A 24,389-nucleotide genomic window follows, 5' to 3' on the forward strand; every position below is an offset into this window, starting at 1 on the left:
ATAAATAAAAGATAAAGCATCGTAGTAAAATGGCTTATTGTGATGTCATGAAAAAAAAAAGGGAAGGCGAACAGATAAACAAGACACAGGAACAGCGGCGTCCGTTTAGATTATCTTTTCTAGGTCGGCATCACATGCAATCTGTATTGCCGGTTCACCATTGCACTTGCGCACAAACAGCTTCCCATTACAATGCCATGTATATCCATACTGCTTCTTGTAGCCTTCGCCTTCATCATCCACATGAGCTTTTTGTTCTGCGCTGTTAAATTATCAAGAAAGTACCCATTGGACCACGAATATCCTCTGGACATCCCGATAAGATCCGAATGTCCAAGTCCCGGTCAGGATGTCCAGTGGATAACATGTGGACATTAATTTCGGGATGTCCTATTTAAGACATCCTTCAGACATCCACACAATTAAACTTCTGGGATATAAACAAAATCCCAAAACTTTAATCCTATGGATGTCCGAAGGATGTGTTCAACGGGATGTCCCGTACCGGCCTTATGTGGGACCAACACACAGTCCAACACGTACTATGTGATCATATCGCGGCATATAAATCTCTACCACGGCTGCCTTCAGCGCACGCTCTTCCGAAAAGACATGTCAGCCAGCAATATGAAGTTGCTGCACTCATAATCAAACTTCCAATGCAGACGATAAATGGAGAAGTTGAAATGAACGACCGAAACTGCACAAGCACATCGGGAGGTAACGTCACAAAGCGGCAGGTAGAACGCCGGAACAGCTGCGCATTACCACCTACCGCAAAGCGTAACCCGCGTAACCGAATCAATCGTGTCCTATGCTCCCACGCTCTCCGAACATGTCGAGAAAGAGGAGTACGGCAAGCTCTGCAACGCCTGCAACCCCTGCCGTTGTACAGAGCAGTGACTGTCTTTACCCAGTCGAATCACCACTGTCTGTTGCATGCACACGCACGCTTTGCGCTGATTTGCGCGTAGTCGGTCACATGACTTAACAACGTGGTCTTATTGGATCTCTTCACCCTTCTTTGCAAGCTCAGAATTCCTGAAGGCTTGCAAAGGTTGCTGGGTTGGTGTGCTCCGCGCTCTCACACAGTTCGCGCGCTCTCTTTGAACGTGGTGGTTGTGTCGTTGTGCCATGTGCTCATGAGTTCCAGGGTGAGCGTTGGTCAGCTCCAGGTGAACGTTTTTGTCATGCGCTTTGGAGCTCCATTTCTGCGGCGCCTGTACGTCTTACGCCTATCAAGATGCAAGTGACAGTTCATGAAATCAATGTTTTTCTATTAGCAGCCCCGCAAGTGTCGTGTCTGCGCATAATCGATAAGGACGGGCATTGTAGTACATCCCCATCTTTTGCAGCGACGGTAACATCAATCGGCGATTGACCATGCGTTGTGTTGCGTTTGATCGCATCGTACTACTTTTCTGCAAACTTCTGAGCTTACTCTGTCCTATATTTCTGCGCAGCGCTGATAACCGCTAAAAAAAATTCTGAATTCGAAACTTTAGAACCGTTAACTCCCCTGTAGCACACAGGATGAGCCCACGAAAGTTATCGTTGTTTTTACTGAACATGCAGTGGCGAATAATAAGAAAATGAATATTAATTATAATAGCTTCCCGACACACACTGTGCAGAATAGCCTTGCTTCAGCTTCGTTTGCGTTTTCTTTGCGTAACCGTGATTGCGATAGCAATCAATCGTACAACTGCGTAAGCTTGAAATAGCTGAAATTTTGTACGCATTTGTGTCGCGGTCGGGGCACATTTCTGCACGTTATGGCCGGCAGCGCTGCTGAATTTTAATACGCCTGTCTTTGGGGCTGCTATATTCTTACTAACAGTGCATGCACTTTTTTGGAATAACTAAACTTTAGGGCGACTTGTTAGACTGTTAGACTTAATGGCTTGTTCGCAAGAGGTCGTATTCTTTAGTACGTAACAGTGAAACTTTTTCTTACTTGACTGATTCCTTCGCGTGCTCGTAGTGATAACCGTGTCGCTTAAACTTCGGTACGTGTGCTGTTGGCGTTTTGTTTGCGTAACAGGGATTTCCAAAGTAATAGTAAAACTGCGTTCGTTCTGGATAATAGAACTTTGTTGTCGTTTGTATCGCGATTTCAGAATTTGCAGCCCGTGATGGCCGGTCGCGCTGCTGAATTTAACAGCTCGTATATTTACGGCTGGTATTGTTTTTTGGCTAACAGTGTCGTGCACGTTGTCGTGATAACGAGACATCTGGGTGACTTGTTAGGTTTCTGCTTATTTACATGTGAACGGATGCATGCTAGTATGGTGTTACGGTCAAATTCACGTCTCAACTCTGTAACGACGAAACGTGCGCGCTGATGAGCTCGTTCGCACGTGGTCGCAATTTTTTTATTATAAGAGTTAGTGAGGGTTGACTCCATCACACGCTCGTAGTGAGTAACCGTGTTGCTTAAGCTTCGTCTGCCATTGCTGTTTTGTTTTGCTGTTATGTTAATCGTAAAAACTGCGTAAGGATGGATCAACTGAATTTACTTATTTCAATACTCTTAATGTCACGCAGGGCGTTATAAAGAGGGGTGGGATCCTACACAATAAGTGGAAATCGTGGTTTTGAAGTATGATGGGACAGCTTGTCGCTGACCTCAGAAGAAGGATTAACCGTGCACGTTTGTACGTGAACTTGGGACGTGCAATACAGATGTAGGCATCTGTATCACGATCGGAGCACTTGCTGCGCGTGATGGCTAATTGGGCCGGCCGCACTGCTGAACTTTACCACGCTTGTCATTACGGCTGGTATACCAACCGTAAAGACAAGCGTGGTAAAGTTCAGCAGTGCGGCCGGCCACTTCACCATTACGTACAGCATACATATATGTGCCAAACAGTGACATGCACATTTTTCGAAATAACGAAACTTTGGGACAACTTGTTAGGTTGCTGCCTATTTGCATGTGGTCGGATGCATGCTATTATGAGGGTAATAAGATCAAGCTTAGGCCTCAGCTTCCTGTAACGATTGACACATTTACGCTACTTACACTATAGCTCGTTCGCACGTGGTCGTATTGTTTCGTATTAATAATGGGGAACGTTTGTCGATCTTCGTTGACTGCTAAATTTGCGTCACGCTACCACCCTCACTGATTAACCGTGTCGCCAATTGAGCTTCGTCTGCCGTTTGAGTTCTCTCTGCGTAACTGCGACTGCGAGAGCGATCGTAAAATAGCATGCGGTTGAAATAACTACACATTTGTGGGCATTTTTACCGCGATCCCAGCACTTGTTGCACGTGATGGTTGGCCTGCCGCGCTGCTGAATTTTCCCACGCGTTTCTGTCATACAATGCCCTACACGTTCGTTTCTGGGAATAGCGAAATTTTGGGCGACATCTTTTACACGTTCTCAGGCTCGTGCTATATGCTGGTGAGGTCAAGCTTACGTCTCAGATGTCTGTAACGATCGAATCGTTTACGCCTATTAGGCTATCGCTCCGAATTCGCACGTTGTCCTATTTTTAGTAATGGAGTCCCGGCCGCGGCGCCCGCATTTTGATGAAGGCGATATGCGAAAACACCCGTGTACTTAGATTTAGGTGCATGTTAAGAACCTCAGGTGGTCGAAATTTCCGGAGTCCTCCACTACGGCGTGCCTCATAATCAGAAAGTGGTTTTGGCACGTAAAAAGCCCATAATTTAATTTGACTGTTAATTAAATTTCTGTCGGGTGCGCGTTTTATCGCGTTTTGCTGGACACAATAAGACCTTGTTCACTCACTCTGTCAGGTGATTTACCGTGTCGCTTAAGTTTTGTCTATCGTTGGAGTTTTATTCGCATAATCGCGTTTGCAAGACCAATGCAATCGTGGAAGTTCCAAATAACGGAACTACATTGTAGGCATTTGTATTTCAATGGCAGCACCTCGCACACAGGGCGGTTGACCAACTGTGCTGCTTCAGCTTTCTCGCATTTGCTATCATTTGGGCCAGCGTTTGTGCTGACATGTGTGCGCGACGCGCTGGACAAGATTACGAGCCTGTTGCATCCCGATGTTGTCATTGTATATTTACTAGAGTTATATAGTCGACAATCGCCTAATTTTTGTATTATTATTGCGATAGGAATTGTACGGACACTCCTGATGAAATTCCGCTGACGCGGACGTGCGCCGCGATGGGTAGTGGCTTCGTGGGCGCTGTTCCCGCGCAGCTTAGTGTCGAAGTTCGCGTAAATTTGGCTCTGGAAAGGCATTGTGGCTGGAAGCAGCAGGAAGCGATCGCGTGTTGCTACCGCCCCCTCTTCACACCAGCGTTCATACAGCGTGTTTACCGTCAGAGAGATGTGTTCATGCTTGGCTTTGCGCACGACACTGTTTGGTAATTTAACAAGGAAGCGAAGGTTTACTGTAACTTAAAGTGTCGATAACACGTACAGCTGTTTAAATATAGCCGTTTGGCAATTTGCTGTTCCAATCGCTGCTTCGCTTTTCAGACGAAACTATGCTATGCTGACGAAGTGACTATGAGAATTCCTTTTATATTTGTACAGAGATGAAATCATTACTTTTCTGATAACTATTCGCTCAACGAGTTTGTATTGTGCCACAAAGAAGCAGAGTTGCTGCCAGAACCCGCAAATTGCTGTTAAATGTGCAGGTTGTTAAATAGCAATTTTCGTAAACATTTCTAACACGTTTTTATTGCATACTTTACAGCCATGCTGTGTTCCTGCCATGCGCCTGGTGTCACTTTGAGTCGACATCATTCTTCGTTGATGACCAGCACAGAAACAAGCCCACGGAAATCTGCTAACCTTCTTAGTACTTCTGGTCTCAGCAATGTATTTTCTTGTTTGCGACCACTGGAACCGATCTTCAGGATTACTAGTAAATTGTGTAGCGTACCCCGGATCTCTTCTGTTCTGCATCTGAAACTATGGACGAAAGACTTCACCCAGCGTGTGGCGACTTCCTTATGGGCTGATATACCTGTGAACTCTGGGTTACTTTTTGTCTCTGGGACTGTTCAAGCAAACCCACAGGAATGCCCCACTAAATTTCTTAGTACACGTGAACTGCAATGTAGTTGTCTTCAACCGCTGAGCCAGCCTGCAGTGAGCCTTAGTAAAATGTTTAGTCGCCAAGATACCTGCAATCTTTTCGCAAGTATTTATATCTGCTGCCATGGAAGAACAGCCACGCTCTGCCTCTGGTAACTTCCATCGAGGCTGTCTGACACCCGTGAATTTTTAGGATGAAATTGTGTTTTTGTGTGGCTGCTGAAGCAAGCCCGCACAAATCCTCTATTAGCTTTTCATATGAGTGAACTCATATAATGCTGAAGCGATCATGCTGCAAGCTTTTAGTTAATTGTGTAATCGCCAGGGTACCTGTGACGTTTCAGCAATATTTGGCTGTGGCCACGGAGAGGTCACATTCAGCTTCTGTTTACTTGCTTAGAGGCCTTCAAGCCTCTAAGCAAGTAAACAGAAGCAGAAGAAACAGAAACATAAATTCACTTATGGTGAATTTATGTTTGTGACCACTCAAGTGCAGCAAGTGATGATGATGTTTGAGGTTTAATGGCGCAAGGGCCAAGGTGCAGCAAGTGTCTTGTAACTCTAGTACTTGTGACATCAGTTTGGTATTGTGTTGAAGCAAGTGTCTTGTAACTGCTTTTGTATCTGTGAACTCTCCAGTAATGTTCGTGTTTGCAACTGCTTAAGTGATCCTTGAGTAATTTTTTTTAATGCCCAGTGTGTCTATAAAATATGTAGTACTTCTACTGTGTGCAACCGCTGAAGGAGGCCTGCAGAAAGTGGAGTAGCTTCCGTCATGGCTAAGACACCTCTGGACTTTCCAGTAAATATTGTATTTATGGGCCTGCGACCGTTGAAGTGAGCCAGCCCACAGTAGCCCTCCTACTAACTTCCTTTGTACACCCCACCCTTGCATAGGGCTTTTGAAGTTTTTTTTTACTGGCCGAGGTGCATCTGCGAATTATTAGCTCAACTGAAATGGTGTCACTACACACGAAAGTTTCGATGTTTGCTCTGGTTACCTTTGCCAGAACTTGTTATGGATGCACAGTGCATTTGCTCTGCACTATAAGAACAGTTGCACCCTTTGGGGTGTAAATTTGCGACAGAACAATAATCGTCGTCTGTCTTACTTGCCTTTCCTTTCTTGAAAACCCTGCGCTCATTACTTTCCTGTCGAGAATGCTCTGTCATGCTGATAATGCGCATGCCGTTCGCGACATGGAAGTACTGGGCTTGCAGCGTTAAAGAAAGGAAATGCAGGCAAGTCAGATGACGATTATTGTTCTGTGGAAAATATACGCCTCAAAGGGTGCAACTGTTTTTAGAGTGTAAATGGATGATCATACAGCAGCTGTTTGTCTATATATGACCACTGAACTAGCCTCGAGTAATTTTGTTAATTGCCTAATGTAGTTGTGACATCTTAATTTAGCATACCTCATGTTTGTGTATGTAACTACTGAATATGGCCAAGGGAAAGGCTCTGGCAACTTAAAGTGGCTAACATATGTAAACATTTCAGCAAATTTTTCATTGATGTGCCTGCGACCACGACAGTGAGCCCACAGCAAGCCTTGTGATAAGTTCCATAATGGCCCCAATGCGAATTCTTAAATTTTCTTGCTACCCAAAGTGCATTTGTAAAGAGTTTGAATAATGTGCACGTTTACTAACCATGGTGCGGTATAAATAACTCCTAATAGCTGAACTTGTATGATCAAATTATCGAGTTTTATTTGCATTGATGGGTTTTACTAAAAACTGTTAGGGCATTTTAGAGTTCAACGAGTGATCTTCCTGCAAATGTTCTATTGAAATAAATGCTGTATTTTTAATGAGATTGTCAAATGATTCAGCAGCCTGCAGAACTTAGTTCTGTAGCTTCGTCCCTGTTAGCACAAAGAAGTATAGGTTGCATGTCTATATGTTTTGAATTAATGCATATTTATCAAGTTGTATGTAATGTATTTGCTTAGCGTAGCAGGGAACTATGTGCACAATGCTTATAGTTGCACTGCAGCCTTCATTTAACGTGCTTTGAGATGCGGTGGGCTGCATTCCTGGCTTATCTCCTGGTACTTCAGCTTTTGCATGACAAAAATATTTGGTTGGCTTATTGTATCCCTGGATTTTTTTGTGTTGCTCTGGTATACACTGACGTCATGAATGCTTAACCAATTTTCTCTGCTTGCATATAACTTACTATTTATAGATGTGAATTTCAAGGCTGTATTATTTGTATCATTTTATACTATTCACTTTCTGCAATATAAAATCTTGCAGCATTCTATTGTTCATTTTTTGCCCTTATGCATTTCTGTTGTACAATGTTCACTAATGTTCACCTTTTTTTTCTCGTTTATCCATTATGTTATGTTTGTGTTCTCTTTATTGTGCACGGTGCCATTTCTGTAGGGGGTACAGACCTTGTCAAGCCGAATTCATTTGGCTTTTTGTCTGTACTCCTGTCATCTGTACATGTATAGATGCAAAATAAACTTGAATTGAAATTCACCGCTGGGATGGATCTTCAAGAGCCATGCAGTTCCTTTTCATCATTGCCAACAAGTCATCACAAAACCAGCTTACTTTGTTAATGGTATGTAAACTGCAGCAGGCTTGCTGCACTGTAGGGCCCATTCTGAGGAAAGTCTCGATTATGGTAATTTGTAATCAATATGGTCGCCCTGTGGATATCCTCAATCCCCAACCAAATGTCCCACAAACGTCCTTTGGACGATTGGTAAAATGTCCCAGAAGCGTCCTACATCCTCGCAAAAATGTCCTTGGGATGTACTCCGGGTTATGCAATGAGAATAATCCATATTTAAACATCTCTTGGACGTCCGAATATCCCATTATGACGTTCGGGGGCGTTTCTATGAACGTCAATCCCAGGGACGTCCGAATGTCCCGTTTTCGATCTCTGCTGGACATCTGTAGGACGCTGGTGCTCCAATGGGATTATCTTCAAAGGTCCTGCGGACGTCTGAAAATTTGATTTTGATGTACGATGGACGTTCGTGGGATGTGCAATTCTCTTGCGTCGGACGATCCTATGGACATCCGTAGTACATCATCGGGACTTCTAGGGATGTCCGACGGACATCAAAATATCCTTTGTAGGACGTCGATCCTTTGGACATTCACTGGAGATCTGTGGTCCAATGGGTATACCGTGGACTTAGCTTCCCTCACACTTTGCTTCTTTGCCATCCATTGATCCTTCGTTGCACGCGAGGAAAAACAAACCAGAACTGCCGGGGTTTTACCACGTTTAGTTGGCAGTCTATGAAGGCCTTCTACGTCCTGTTTAGTCAATTGAGCCAGGCCTAACTCCTAGGCAATAGCATTGATCTTTCGGAAAAGATTTTCATTGTAGGCTTGCACAAGGCCGTGTAATTCTAAATTATTCCTCCTACTATATTGTTTCAAGCTGTTCATTTGTTGTCGCAGTTCCACGACTTCCTGATCAGTGTTCAATGACTCAATCTTTTCAACTCTTCTCTTTAAAGCAACAATTTCAGTTGACTGAAGCTTCATTTCTGCTAGTACTTGATCATACTCATCTGGAAGATGCTGTACAGTCTTTTCCATACTTTCCACAGTTTCTTTGACCTGGAAAAGGAGATCTAGTTTCTGTTTAATATCTGGCAATTCACAAATCTTGTTCGTACCAGAACAGGCGCACAAATGGTAACCATACCCGCACTATGAACAGACAAGGCACGAGCCATCTGTTGGAAGCGATTGCTTACAAACCAAACATATATCGGAAGCAGAACTAGCCATTGCACCCGGAAGGAAAAGCATGCGGCATTGAAGCAGCAGTGCATACTTAAACGCAGGAACACGCTCTTGTGCTTGCGCGATCAAAGTAAATCAGTAGTGATACCACTGGACTCACTCAGCAGCAGTGGCATGTAACATAAATAAAAAATAAGTGTGAAAAGGCGAAAAAACCAACCTGCGTAGTAACGGATTATTATTAGCTGCTTGAAGAAGGTTTCGTTGGTGCCGCTGAGTGTACGTCGATTCTACGTCGGTAGCACAGCCTTTTGTAGCTTCTTGTCAGTGACGTATGGTCCGTGTTTACTTGAGGGCCAATGACAGTCCTTCTTGGCACGGCAGTGTGGTGGTGGCCGTTTCCAAAGGTTTCCGAAGATCCTGCGTGGTAACGGATTATTATTAGCTGCTTGAAGAAGGTCTAGTTGGTGCCACTGCCGCTGAGTGTACGTCGATTCTACGTCGGTAGCACAGCCTTTTGTAGCTTCTTGTCAGTGACGTATGGTCCGTGTTTACTTGAGAGCAATGTCCTTCTTGGCACTGCAGTGTGGTGGTGGCCGTTTCCAAAGGTTTCCGAGGATCCTGCGTGGTAACGGATTATTATTAGCTGCTTGAAGAAGGTTTCGTTGGTGCTACTGCCGCGGAGTGTATGTAGATTCTACGTCGGTAACACAGCCTTTTGTATCTTCTTGTCAGTGACGTATGGTCCGTGCTGACTTGAGGGCCAATGACAGTCCTTGGCACTGCAGTGTGGTGGTGGCCGCTTCCAAAGGTTTCCGAAGATCCTGCGTGGTAACGGATTATTATTAGCTGCTTGAAGAATGTCTCGTTGGTGCCACTGCCGCGGAGTGTATGTAGATTCTACGTCGGTAGCACAGCCTTTTGTATCTTCTTGTCAGTGACGTATGGTCCGTGTTGATTTGAGGGGCAATGACAGTCCCTCTTGGCACTGCAGTGTGGTGGTGGCCGTTTCCAAAGGTTTTCGAAGTTACTGCATAGTAACGGGTTATTATTAGCTGCTTGAAGAAGGTTTCGTTGGTGCTACTGCCGCGGAGTGTATGTAGATTCTACGTCGGTAACACAGCCTTTTGTATCTTCTTGTCAGTGACGTATGGTCCGTGCTGACTTGAGGGCCAATGACAGTCCTTGGCACTGCAGTGTGGTGGTGGCCGTTTCCAAAGGTTTCCGAAGTTACTGCGTAGTAACGGGTTATTATTAGCTGCTTGAAGAAGGTTTCGTTGGTGCCACTGCCGCTGAGTGTGCGTCGATTCTACGTCGGTAGCACAACCTTTTGTATCTTCTTGTCAGTGACGTATGGTCCGTGTTGACTTGAGGGGCAATGACAGTCCCTCTTGGCACTGCAGTGTGGTGGTGGCCGTTTCCAAAGGTTTTCGAAGTTACTGCATAGTAACGGGTTATTATTAGCTGCTTGAAGAACAAAACGTATTTACATCGTTGAATAGGAAAATTAGGAAGAAGTGTTTAGCATCGAGCGTCTGGATTAGCCTTATTTCCATGGCCCGGAGCAGCTTCTTGTCTCTCTGCACCTTCATTATAACACTTCTGTTCAAACACTCCCTGCTGGTGGTAGCTAGTCACACACAGGTCATAACCCACCGGGCGACAGTCAATCAAGAAGCACATACAACACTGTCGCAGACGGAATATTAGACCGGTGACCCCCCCACCCCCCTTCCCCAAAGTTCCAGCGGCGCAAAGGCGGAGAGAGAGTCTGGCCGTGGGAATGGGAGAGAAGATCCTTTACTCCCTACTGCTCTTCTCCGCTGCTTTGCAGGCACCAGTTCACGGCGGCTTCGGGAAGCGTCCACAAGCCCTTCGCATCGTCTCGCCTGCCCGGGAGTGGCAACTCTTTCTTCCCTTTTTGGCGCTTCTTCTCTGACGGGGGGAGCTCATTACGGAAAAATTAGCATTGCCCAGCATAGCGTGTGAACTGCCCTCCGACTATCTTCCCAGCGTAGTTCTTGCATTCGACTCTTGTGCGTGACAAACAGCATGTTGTCTATCGCCGCCATAACAATCCCCATGGTTTGCGGCAACGGTAACATCAATCGGCGATTGACAATCCGTTGTGCTCCTGCAATACTGCGTTTAGTCGCAAAGTACTGCTTTTCTGGAAACTTCCGAGCCTACTGTAACGTAGCCCAGCCTAGCGGGAGCCCATTGCCCAGCCGGCAACCCTGAGCTCCCAAGAGGCTGTTGCGCGTTCTCGAGTCGTCGGCGTGCGTTGCAATAAAGCCAGTCTTTGTTCAGCACTTGCCTTGGTGTGCGTGTCGTTACTCACTCTCGTTACATGGTGTCAGAAGTGGGATGGCCATTCCCGCGCAAGCGACCGTTGCATAGCAAGCTCGAATTTCAAGCCTGCGCATGGAAGCCCTACTGCCTCCTGCTCCGCTGGTGCTCGCTGAGAACGCGGCGGCCAATTGGAAGAAGTTCAGCAACGCATCGAGCTATATTTCGTAGCCACGGGAAAGGAACGTACCAGCGCGGAGAAGGCTGCCATTTTTTTACATGTGGCCGGCCAGGAGGCCATTGATGTCTTCAACACTTTTCGACTTACGTCTGCCCAAGCGGAGGACTACGATGTGATAGTGCGCAAGTTCGAAGAGTACTGCGCACCACAACAGAATGAAACATTTGAGCGATACGTCTTCCGCATGCGACTCCAGAATGAAGGTGAGCCATTTGAACAGTTCTTGCGGGACGTGCAGCTCAAGGCGCAGTCGTGTAACTTTGGCGATCTCAAAAACTCCATGGTGCGTGATCAGTTAGTCTGTGGAACTCGGGACAAAAAGTTGCGCAACAGGCTGCTGCGCGAGAAGGACTTGACACTCGAGAAAGCCATTGATTTCTGCAAAGCGGCGGAGGCTGCCACGAGCCAGGCGCGAGTATGGGAGCAGGCAGAGACGGCACAGGTGATCGGCGCAGTGGAAGGAAAGTTAGACAGGCCGGCTCGGAGCAAGACTTTGCGGCGGTGCAACTTCTGCGGCAGCTGTCACCCGCCGCGAAAATGTCCGGCATGGGGAAAGAGGTGCGTGGTGTGCCGAAAACTGAACCACTTCGCGGCGGGCTGCAGAGCGAAGAGAAGCGTTCAAGAAGTTGAGTGCCCTGAAGAAAAGTCGGAAGATGATTTTGAAATATTAGACGTGCATATTAGACGTCGCTAGCTCGAACGATTGGATCGTCCCGGTTAAAGTTGACACAGATACAGTGCACATGAAGGTCGACACGGGAGCCAAGGCGAATTTGTTGCCGTTATCTTTATACCGGAGACTCAAGCGAAAGCCACCGTTGCGCCCCAGCCCGACGGTTCTTTCAGGCTATGGAGGCAATGCTATACAGCATGTTGGTACAACGGTGCTGCCTCTTCAAGTGGGCGATAAATGCGAACAGCTGGTTTTCTATGTGGTGAAGAAGGGCAAACAGGCATTACTCGGCCTTGAGGCATGTGAGAAATTCGGCTTTATAGCACGAGTCCGGTCAGTGTCACAAGAGGAAGGAATGGACAAGCAGCGGATTATTGAAGAGTTTCCCGCTCTATTCCGTGGCCTAGGATGTACGAGGCGGAAATACAGGATCAGCCTGAAAGACGATACGCGACCTATAGCGCTACCATCGAGGAGGGTGCCACACGCACTGAAGGAGCCCCTGCGCCAGGAGTTGGACCGCATGGAGGCGGAGGGCATTATAACTCGGATGCAGGACCCAACTGATTGGGTAAGCCCGCTTGTCATCGTAACTAAGAAAAATGGGAGATTAAGAGTGTGCATGGACCCGCGGCGTGTGAATGAGGGTATCCGAAGGGAGCACTACGAGCTGCCCCGAAGAGAGGACATTGAGGCAGAGCTGGCCGGAGCCAGGTATTTTAGCAAACTGGACGCTAATAGAGGCTTCTACCAGATACCTCTAGATGACTATACGTCCTGCATTTGCACGTTTAGCACACCGTTTGGCAGGTACCGGTTCCTGAGGCTTCCATTTGGGCTGAGTTCAGCGCCGGAGGTTTTTCAGAAAGCCATGAGTGATGCCCTGGACAACCTCTCAGGGGTGCTAGTCTACAATAGATGACATCTTAGTATGGGGAGCAACCAGGGAGGAGCACGACGCCCGACTGAAGGCGGCGCTCAGAGCAATTGAGACTGCAGGCTTTACCCTTAACCCGGAGAAGTGTGTAGTGGCCGCTGACAAGATCAAGTTCCTAGGTGATGTCCTCTCTAAAGAAGGAATACGGCCCGATCCGGATCTGGTGCGATGCGTAGCCAGCATGCCCTCACCCACGTGCAAACAGGAGGTGCAAAGACTCCTAGGCGCAGTCAACTATTTCGGAAAGTTTTTGCCTTGTCTGTCTGAAAAAACACACATGCTACGCTCCCTCGTGAGGAAGGACAGTGAATTCGAGTGGACAGAGGCGCATGACAAGGAATGGAAAAACTTGTGCGGCATGCTATCCTCTGCCCCCTTGTTGGCCATTTTCGACACTCAGAGGCCCACTAAAGTGTCAACCGATGCGTCCAACTTTGCCTTGGGTGCTGCTCTCCTCCAGCTACATGAGGGGGGTTGGAGACCGGTGGCGTATGCCTCGCGTGTTTTAACGCAAGCGGAAAACCGGTATTCTCAAATTGAGAAGGAGGCACTGGGAATAACATTCGGCTGCGAACGCTTCAGAGAATTCATCGTGGGGTCTCATGTCACCATAGAAACAGACCATCAGCCCCTTCTAGCTATTGCGAAAATGGGACTGAATGAAATGCCCCCTCGTGTTCAGCGTTTTTTCTTGCGTCTGATGCAGTTCGACTTCACCCTGCAGTTCGTGCCTGGAAAGCAGCTCCTACTGGCGGATGCGCTGTCGCGTCTGCGGATCCCACCAGATTCAACTCGGGCAGAGGAATACGAAGATGTAGCCATACATGCTGTGAACGTACTTTCAACCCTCGTCAGTGACGCCATGGTAAAGAGGCTGCAGGCAGCGACGGCTGAAGATGAAGACCTCAGGCGAGTGATGACCGCTCTCGAGAATCATGAGGCCATTCAAGGGCAGTTATCGCCGGTGGCAGCAGAGTTGTCGGTTGTGAATGGTATCCTTATGAGAGGCGCTAAAGTAATAATACCTAAGAAGCTACGGAAAGAAATGCTGGACCGCGTGCACGAGGGGCACCTCGGGGGGAACAAGGCAAAGGCGAGAGCTAGAGCCCTAATGTATTGGCCGGCTATGCAAAAGGACATTGAGGAAGAAACGTCAAAATGTGAGACCTGCTGTCGCTACGCGTATCGGCAGCCATCAGAGGCAGTGCTAATGAAGCCTGTCCCTTTGTTGCCGTGGTCAAGAATAGGGTTGGACCTGTGTGAGTATGCGGGAGTGCACTACTTAGTGGGCTATGACGCTCACTCAAACTACCCAGAAGTAGAACAGCTGACTCAAACAACGAGCCACCAAGTCATCCAAAAACTGGAAATGTGGTTTGCCAGGCATGGGATACCTTTAGAAGTGTGCACGGATGGGGGACCGCAGTTCTCCTCGAGGGAGTTCCTAGAGTTTGCCAAGCTATGCGACTTTCGACACGTGGTTTCGAGTCCGAGGTTTCCAAGGGCAAATGGGCTAGCCGAGAAAGGAGTGCAAGTGTTCAAAAGACTCCTGAAGAAAACAAAGCATGCTAATGAGCCTCTGTGGCTTGGACTTCTAAACTACAGGTCATCGCCACTAGAGGATGGAAGGAGCCCTGCGCAGCTGCTGATGGGAAGACAACTTCGAGGCCGTCTTCCAGACTTCTCCACCCCTCGGGCAACCGAGGTGAAGAAGCAGACACAAAGGCACCAGCCAAGGCCGGAACTACCGCCACTCAGGACAGGAGACACGGCCCGCCTTTTAGAAGATCAGGGTTGGACTAGCAGAGCCAAAGTAACGCGGCAGGTCACACCACGATCATATTTGATGGAAACCGAAGACGGGAGCCTACTGCGTCGAAATCGGCAGCACATCCTGCGGACGGCAGAGCCGTTCCACTCGCCTAGTGACACAGCGGGCAGCCCCCACCATCCTCAGAAAGCTAATGGCAGCGGCCAAGAAACAAGCCCTGCAGGCACCCCAGAAAGTCCACCAGCCTCTGGCCTGCACGACGCAGCAACTCCCATGCGCCGCCCTGTGCGGGCAAGGAACCCGCGAGTGCGTCTAACTTACGATGAGAACTTCGAGCAAGAACCTGGACCCTCACGTGGGAGTGAGGGAGGTGTAACGTAGCCCAGCCTAGCGGGAGCCCATTGCCCAGCCGGCAACCCGGAGCTCCCAAGAGGCTGTTGCGCGTTCTCGAGTCGTCGGCGTGCGTTGCAATAAAGCCAGTCTTTGTTCGGCACTTGCCTTGGTGTGCGTGTCGTTACTCACTCTCGTTACACCTACCATGTGTTATATTGCTACACGCGTGTGATATTTGATTGTTTGAACACGGCGCGTGTTGCGCCATCACTCGAGAAAAGAGGAGTAAGAACGAACTGGGCTCGCGCTGTGAATCCAACCTGTCAGCGCTGCAACCGCTGTTGTAATATAACCTGTAAATAGTTGCTCGTCTTACTGACTCGTCCTTCGCGTAACAATATTTTTTTCTGTACGGCGCTGAGATCCGCCAAAAAGTGATTTCTGAATGAGAAACTTTAGAACCTCCAACTCCTCCTATGTAGGGCATAGGATGGGTCCACGAGAGTTATCATTGTGTCTTTCTTGAACAGTACTTATTTGCCACGTGGCGAATAATAATAAAAGATTATTATTAATTATAATAGGTAGTGACTACAGTGACGGGGCCCGGCACTTTAACATCTGTACTACAGTGACGGGGCCCGGCACATTAACATCTGCACTACAGTGACGGGGCCCGGTACTTTAACATCCACACTACGGTGACGGGGCCCGTCGCTTTAACAACACTACACCGACGGGGCCGTCACTATAAAGATGTCGGTATTGGGGGCGAGGACCATAGAGTTTCATAGAGTTTCATAGAGTCTGTCGGAAGCGCCTCACATGCATCGGCGTTAAATAAAGGCTAAATAAACATACTACGCGGCAGCCCTCCTGAACAATGTTGCAAGTACTCTCGACATGGCAGTATTTTAACTTTAAATTAATCATGTTGGACAAACAGAAAGCACAGGATGGTTTACAAACGCTATCTCTTTGCCTACTACGTACAGTAAGCTGGGACACTGCGAGCGGTCGCCGCAATCGATCCCACCGAACCGGTTTGCGTGAAACGTAAGCAATCGCTGAGAAAACTATGTGAAATATGTTCTTATAGTGGGATGGCTGTCTGTGTAACTAAATATAGCATAACAGAATGAAGCTGCAATGCAGCGATCGCACGGGTTCGCGGTGACCGACTTCGCGTCTGCATGCATGTCGATCGCTTTCACTCCGAGCACGTTTTCGCACCGTGCCGTGAGCTTTATGCCGCAGCATATGAACATTTGAGAGTACGCAAGCAACCATTGTTGCATGGACACTATCGGAGCTGTTCAAAAATAATTTCGTTATAGCTAGGGTCTTCGACGCCTACAGCGACTTGTGATATGTTCCGTCGCGATGATTCAGTCTTAATTTTCTTTTTCTTTTCTTCTAAAGTCTTGGAAGTTTCAATATCATTATTTCTCAAGTTTCATCGAACTGCATCTTTATCGGTCTTCTAAGCGAGCAATTACCCGCTGCTTCTTTTTCTTAATTCAGTAGAATATTCATTGTCTGGTGCTACACAAGGAGGAACATGTGCCGTGCCTTTTTTAATGTGTTTTTACCGTTCTCCTTCCATTAGAGTGAACTTTCTTTCTTTATTATAATCATCATAGGTGTTACAGTGCATACGCAAAAGATTGTACATTCATGGACAAGTACCCATTGCGGTCGTTCGATCCGTATGTGTGTAATCAATGTATTCCATTACTGCACGGAAGTTGCTGACAGTACTGGAATAAAATACCGCGGTCCGTGAAGTGCTTGGTATCCCCATAGGCGCCAGCACCGAGAAACTCATGCAGCTGGGGGTCCACAACACCTTCGATGAGCTTGGGTCACAAAAGTTAGTCCAGGTTGTCAGGCTCGCTTCCTCGCCTGCGGGGAGGCGGATCCTGGAGGCGCTGGACTTTAACCTGTCAGGGAAAGGCGGTGCGTGCTCGACGCGTGGTCGCGGGAGGCCGTCACGGTCTCGCCGTTCCCGCGCAACGCAATGTAGGCACACGCCGGGCCCGAGCGGCCGCACTTCTCGGATCCGTCGCCGACGATCCACGATCGGTCGCGTTCGTCGACGTCGCCCAATACGGTTCGTCCGACCGGTTTGCAGCGGCCGTGGTGGATCACAGGGGCAACCTAACGCCGCGTCCGTGCGGGGCAGGTTTGCGGAGATCCATTCTGCACTTTAGAACACATGCTCTGGCGGTGTCCCTCATTACGGGACCACGGTCATCTCACCACGGAAGAAGAGTGGGAGGAGGCGGTCAGACACGGCCTGCCCGTCCCAACGTCGGAACGGCTCGCGGCGGCCCCCTCCCTCTTAAGGGGGTTTCGGAGTCGCTCCTCAGGACCTTAATAAAGTCTGCCGTGAAGTGCTCGAAGTTGTTTGCATAGAATGTTTGAAAGAAGTGCGGCCATTGACGTCGCTACAGTGTTGACGTAAAGTGCCGGTCCCGTCTGTGGTGCAGGGCTGAGGTTAAAGCGCCGGGCCCCGTCACTGTAGTGTATATGTTAAAGTGCCGGGCCCCGTCACTGTAGTGCATATGTTAAAGTACCGGGCCCCGTCACTGTAGTACAGATGTTAAAGTGCCGGGCCCCGTCACTGTAGTCACTACCATTATAATAACTACTCCCGACACGCACTGTCCGGAATAGCCTTGCTTGAGCTTCCTTTGCGTTCTGTTTGCGTAACCGCGATTGCGAGAGCAATCGTACAATTGCGTGTGGTTGGAATAACTGAACTTTTGTAGGCATTTGTAACGCTGTCGTGGCACTAGCTGCCAGCGGCGTAGCCAGGGGGGGGAGGCTTATGGGGCTTCAGCCCCCCCCCCTCCCCGAAATGTTTTCGTGGTGTCAATGCACCGCCGACCAAAGCAACCCCCGGCGCCGAAAATCATTCTGGATTTTGTCTATGTCTTTTTCATGCTCGAAAATACATTTCACCGCGAAAATTGCGAACTCCGGCTGGATTTCGTGGCAACGCCCATGCACCGGGAGTCACATAACGCAAGCAGACCCATCCGAGCACAAAGTTTCAGTGGCGTTTTGATGACAAACGGGCTCACCGCGGCATCTCGCGGAGGCCGCGGAATCTACGGAGCGCATGGATATCAATTGCGAAATTTTATGGGTATAATTCTCATAAACTTTTGATGTGCAAGGTGCATTGAAATTTCCAAAGTTGTGCTTTAGATTTTCAATTGCGGAACTTTGTGGGTCTAATGCTGTTTTAAACATTTGACGCCAAATGTGCATTGACGTTTCTAAAGTCTTACATTGGAACAAGCCAAATCAACACACTAAGTTGACAAAGCATGCAGTGAGGTCCGATGAGACGAAGCGTTGTGGAAGTTCATTTGTGCCGTCACGTCACATAAAAAATATCAAAAATTATTTTTCCCCTACGCCAAAGCATCCATGTTAAGACACTAAAGCCAGCCAAGGTAACTACATTCTTATTTATTTTTTCTACTTTGACTTTTATTCGCGAGGACACATTGAGCATCTTCAATTTTTTTAGTCTTGCTACCCTACCCGCGTGCTGCCAGAGCCAGCCAGAGCGCATACATTTTTCTCGTGTTGCCCCAACCACCGCGCGGCGCACTTCGGTGCGTGTTCGGTTTGCTCTGGCCGAGTGGATTTTCGCCTGGCAGCTTTTTTGGACACTTTCTGGCTAGCAGACGAGAAAAGGAAACAATGTTCGCTCGCCGCCATCACTGTGGGGACTCAACGGATTGCACCGCGTTCGCATGAGCGCAACCTCTCCAGAAAGTCTTGGCTCGCCGGTGTAGGATACCGAGCAGTATGCCTATGGTTCTCTGTGGACCAAACGTCTCACATCTTTTTCGATATTCCTTAGGTAGCCACATTAGGTGCGCAAAGTAGGCATTCAATTATGGCCAACATATTTTCCTTGGCGTTTTTTCATTTCGGTGCCCCCGCACCACAAAAGGAAAAAAATACATTGTTGCGGCGCAGCGAATTGTTGCATGGTGAAAGTTCGATTTTGTTACTTCTTCCTTTGCCGAAAGTAATGGGCCACGGGACGCTTCATTTGACGGATACTCTTATTATATAATTGCGATAGCAATTATATGGACACTCCAAGCGCATTCCTGCCGTAACCGTCGCCCTCATGTTTCGTATAAAGTCCGAGGGCGATAACATCGTTACAGAGCGCCGCATGCTGCATGTGCGAGTGAAAAATTGGAGGACGCTTAAGCTTCGCCTTCAAGAGTGGGACGCGACAGCGTTCCCGTCGACCCGCCAAGGGGTATAAGACAATGCGCTACGGCACAGCAATCACTTACGATGCGCCCCGCATCGGACTTAGCGCCCACCTATCACGCGGTGAGCGTCGAGCAACGCAGCGTTCGGCGCGTCAACGAAACGTGCGCCTGAGCGAACGAAACGAACCAAAGAACTCGGTGTCTCGGAGGGGAAACGATCAAACGTCGTGATCGGCACGGGCAGAGAGATAGATAGTAATCTAAACCGGATGCACGGCGAAGCGTCGTCAGGGGAGAGGGAGTCCTGCGACGCGCCTGGCAGCGGTCCCAATGCGCGCGCGGCGCGCCTCCTGTCGGGGCAGCGCCGTACATTGAGAGGAGGGGGTCTTCTGTGTTTGCCGCAAGATGGCTCTGCGTGTGCGGAAAGCGCAGAAGAAATGCAGCGGAAACGCACTTCGCAACTCGTGTAATTGTGACTTCTGTACGTTACATGTTCATAATTACCGATATACACCGCAGTATAACTTTCCACGGCTCGTTTCGAAGGCAACACCGCATTCACTAGAGGCGCGTTTGCACCGCTTGGAAGCATCGAACTCGTGGCTGAGTGGTAGCGTCTCCGTCTCACACTCCGGAGACCTGGGTTCGATTCCCACCGGGCCAATCTTGGAAGTTGCTTTTTATTTATGAAGCGCCTGCCGTGATTTATCGCTCACGGTCAACGCCGCCGACGCCGACACCCGACGCCGACGACACCGGCTTTTCTGCGACACGAGCTCCTTAACGCTATCGCGTTAAAACGTACGATAAGGGGGGGGGCGGCTGGGATGGGTGAGCCGACGATGGCGGTTCAGTCTTGTGTGCGCAAAGAGAAAAGCGGAGAGCAAGCTAGTCATCTTCCCTCCCGCGCGATACATCGGGGGCAGTGGATGGAATGGGGGCGGTATCTAGGATTCTGTGCATCTGTGATTGCGCAACATGTTTATTTGCCTGGTTTGACGCATTGCATACCGTGACTTTTTGTTAGATAACGTACATTTATTGGAGACTTATACGTATATTGAAATATCTTGTTGGGAGATCTTGTGTATACGTGCAGTTAACTTTGTTTCCAGTCACACTTTTATTGCCCTTTATCAACCTTTATCTTCGCATTTCTAAAGTACGAGGGCGAGTCAAATGAAAACGAGCCTACCCACCCCGCGCAATAATGGTTCGGTTCATTATCTGCGAGGCATGTGCGTAGAAGAGAGGGATGTCTCATTTACAAAAGTGAGACGCAGGTGTGAGGATAAAGGTTCTGTACGGCTCTCACACATTCGGTTGAGCATGGTTGCGTGACATAATGGAAACTGCGAAAGTTGAACAGCGTGGTGCCGTTTTTGACGGTGAAGTTTTTGACTGCTGAAGGTATTTCGTAAAAAGAAATTAGTCGCCGTATGGCTGCCGTGTACGTTGAACATCGCATTTCATTGGCCCCTGTGAAGTGTTGGAGCAAACGTTTCAAAGCAGGTCGTGGAAGTTGCAAACACGATCCAAGACGAAACTGAAGCCATCGTTAAACCACCCTTAACAAAATTGCAAAGGTTGATGAGGTGGTGAGACAAGAACGGAGGATAAGCATCGATGAACTGGCAGAGCGTCTGAACATCAGTCATGATTCAGTTCACGCCCTAATTCATGAACATCTCTGTCGTCATCTTTTGTGTCCGCAATGGATGCCCAAGATTTTGAAATACCGGCAGAAGACGGAGAAGTTCGGCGCTGCCTTGACTCATCTGATCCGGTCTCACAATGAGGGTGACGACTTTTTGTCTGCAAATTGTGATCGGGGACGAACCATGGTGCCACTACTACGAGCCTGAAACACGACGGCAAAGCTTAGAGTGGAAACATTCGAATTCACCACGCCCAAAGAAAGCAAAGGCCGTCATTTCCGCTGAAACGGTGTTGGTGACTTTTTTTTTTCGATCGTCAGGGACCATTACGGATAGAATTTGCCAAGTCTTGAGGGACTATCAATTGTTTCCGATACTGTGAAATGCCGGAACGGCTGCGTATTGCAATCAAGAACAAAAGACGCGGAAAATTGACGAATGGGGTCATCTTGTTCCACGACAATGCCCGTCCCCACATCGCTGATGTGTTTATTACAAAACTGGCAAAGTTCCAGTGGGAAACGCTGTAACAGCCGCGACACAGCCCAGACCTGTCGCCTTGCGACATGCACATTTTGGGACAACCGAAAAAAAAAACAGCTCAAGAGAACCACATTCATGTCGGACGAAGACGTGAAAGAGTCTGTTGCGGACTTTTTGGAGCAGCAACCCAAGAAATTTTATGAGACCGGAATCACGCGACTCCTTAGTCAATGGGACAAATGTCTAAATGCTCATGGAGACTACTTTTAAATAAAGTACCCCGTTTGTCATATATTCGCATTGGCTCACTTTCGTTTGACTCGCCCTCGTATGTTTTGCAGAACTCCTGCTTTTTATACGTGGTCTCTGTTGCGACTACAATTTCGGTGCAATTACTCACGATACGCGACCGGTGACAGCTGCTCCTGCGTAATACATTGGACCAAATGCCAGCGTCATTGATGTTTTTCACTGGCTGTTGCATACGTACATGAATGTAAACACGGTTCTTGAATGACAAAGTTTAATTAACATATTTGTCCTCAACTTGTTCATTGCATGGCCTTTACATTTTTCATATCAGCGGCATGCACTGCTTTGCTGGTTTCGAACTCATATAGTTCTAAAGTTCGTGTGATATTTTCTTTACTTATTAAATAGACAAAAACATGGAAGCATTGATATCAGTTATTTTGGGCACAATTTTGGGCACATATGAGTATATTCTTTTATGAAGAATTACATATTTTAGTTTTTATGGTGCGGAGCGTTCAAGAATTCGTTTGCAGCATCTTTGGCAATGGCAATGCAATTATTATTCATGCATTTGATCCCTTGACAAATTGTTTAAGAGGAATCTTTAGCTCGGGCCCAGCTCTGAAGCGGCCTGTTCAAATACGTGTAAAACGCAGAAACGCTTTCCTGAGATTACCTCTGAATCGCTTTTAATGAAATTTGTTGCATTTGAGAGAGAAAGTTAAATTGTAGTGTCTGTTGGAAGTTGAATTTCGATTTAGGGCCTGAATTTTGTTTAAAATATCTCGAAAAATTCGCAAGTTCGAAAAAAATAGGAACACGACGTTTACAAACTAACAGCTCTGCATCAGGAACAGATGTCACGGTTCCGTCAACGGCATCTATTATAACAGTCAAAGCGGACAAATTTGGCATGCCAATTTGTATCTTACGTGAATTGGTTACGTTGTGTACAAGGGTTCTGCAAAAGATGTGTTTCCGTAATACTAAATTCTTTAGATTCATGTGTAACATATCAATTTTGTTCGCTGTAGATGTGCTATTAGAGAAAATTCACAGAATTGTGAGATCCCTTTTCATTGTTGAGTTACAGAGTTTTAAACTTGATAGTTTCGTTTTCTGAAAATGTGCGATTTTGGCCAATTTTTAATAAAAAATTGACGACCTAAATGAAAAATTCAAAACCATGCAGCAGTCACTAGAATCCCCCCCCCCCAAGTTTTTCTTTTAAATACAACATACTTTGTCAAATTTGGTGCAGTGGTTGCCGAGAAAAACGAATTCCCTTCCTACATGTATTTAGATAGGAGCAACCGAGCTGAAGCTTCCTCTTAAGGGGGATGCCGAGCTGCAACGTAAGCCCCCCCCCCCCCGAACTAAATTTCTGGCTACGCCACTGACGCATACATATCTGAGCATGGGTTATGTAACATGACGTCTTCAATTTTGCTGTCGTGGTCATGTGCGTCGTCTGCCAGCGAGCACACGTTCGTTGCGCGGACGCCCAGTTTTTCTCGCACAAAGTCCTGTAGTAAAATTTTTTGGTATTACTTGCTTTGGTGCGCCCGCGACTCTTGCCGGCCGGTACCAATTGTGGCTTTAGCCATGTGAACTGCAATGTTTAACATTGTTTTCTAAAAGTAACGCGTACTTTTTGCCACAGAATCCGCGTATCTGCAACATGAAGGTACGTAGGAAAATTTTATTGATATGGTGTCATTTGACGCGCGCTTCTTGTTGGCAGAATATTGTTCATGGACAATGATCAACGAAAACAATATTATAGTGAATTAAACCAGGTTTATTAACTGCGTGGCGCAAATCTAAGGGTACATAGACATATATACCCACGACATATATGTAAGAAAAAATTATCAAATATTCTAAATGCACTGATTGAAAAAGCGAAAACTCCCGACCGGAGTAAGCGTGTTTCTTTTGAAAAGCTGGACCAGCCCCAGGTGAACCAATCGACTTTCCGAGAAAGGCAATCAAGTCATTTATTGGACGTTAATATGAACAACAATGTTCGTTTGTTTATTCATTTATTTAAAGATACTTTACTACTAGAGACATTGTGTAAGGGAAGAGAGTACACTAAAAGATTATACAATAATCAGAATATCTATGTGAATACGTATAGAAAAAATACAGTGTAAGAAATGCGCTAACATACAGTAATGTGGTGTTAAAATTGTACAAAAGACAAACCGAGTGCTTTTGAACGCGAGAGGTCAGTGAACAAGAAACTTTCACAACGTAGAATATAATCAATAGAATTAAATAACGAGCGGGACATATTTGGCTATAAAAAACAGTATTTAAGGGCTAGCACAATAATAAGTGGAAACGCAATAAAAAATAACACGTTAGGTTATGTAGAGTGCGAAAAATGCGTTATTTTGGAATATGCCGTAAATTTTCCTGGTCACTCTCATAAGCGATGGCATTATGAAGATTGTTCCAAAGGCGAATGGCTTTTGGAAGAGGGGAGTAGTTAGATGAATTAGTGTTTCCGTAGATGCGCATGAAATTGAACTTATTGTACATCCGGTGTGATCTGTAATGAGGAGTTTCAAAAGGCAGAATTGATGGCGCTGTATTATGGACATATTTATGAAATAATGATAGCAGGGCTATATCACGACGATCATGCAAGGGCTGTAATGAGAGGTCGAGTTAATTTATGTTATGCTTTTGCTATAGTCATAACAACGTGCAA

General features: G+C 47.2%; 1 protein-coding gene across 1 annotated transcript; it reads left to right on the top strand.

Annotated features, from left to right (window-relative positions):
* Positions 1-9,338: 9,338 nt before the first annotated feature.
* On the top strand, positions 9,339-11,998 carry LOC139049136 (uncharacterized). Its single transcript, XM_070524390.1, has 2 exons — positions 9,339-9,402; positions 11,295-11,998. The coding sequence occupies exons 1-2, from the start codon at positions 9,339-9,341 to the stop codon at positions 11,996-11,998; spliced, it is 768 nt and encodes a 255-aa protein (XP_070380491.1).
* The last annotated feature ends 12,391 nt before the right edge of the window (positions 11,999-24,389 follow it).

Source organism: Dermacentor albipictus, chromosome 1 (assembly GCF_038994185.2).
Source record: "Dermacentor albipictus isolate Rhodes 1998 colony chromosome 1, USDA_Dalb.pri_finalv2, whole genome shotgun sequence".
Lineage (NCBI taxonomy): Eukaryota > Metazoa > Arthropoda > Arachnida > Ixodida > Ixodidae > Dermacentor > Dermacentor albipictus.

Coding starts and splice junctions, on each gene's coding strand:
- LOC139049136 (XM_070524390.1), top strand. CDS start 9,339: ATGTCCTTCTTGGCACTGCAGTGTGGTGGTGGCCGTTTCCAAAGGTTT. Junction 9,403..11,294: donor GTTTCCGAGGATCCTGCGTG/GTAACGGATTAT, acceptor TATATTTCGTAG/CCACGGGAAAGGAACGTACC.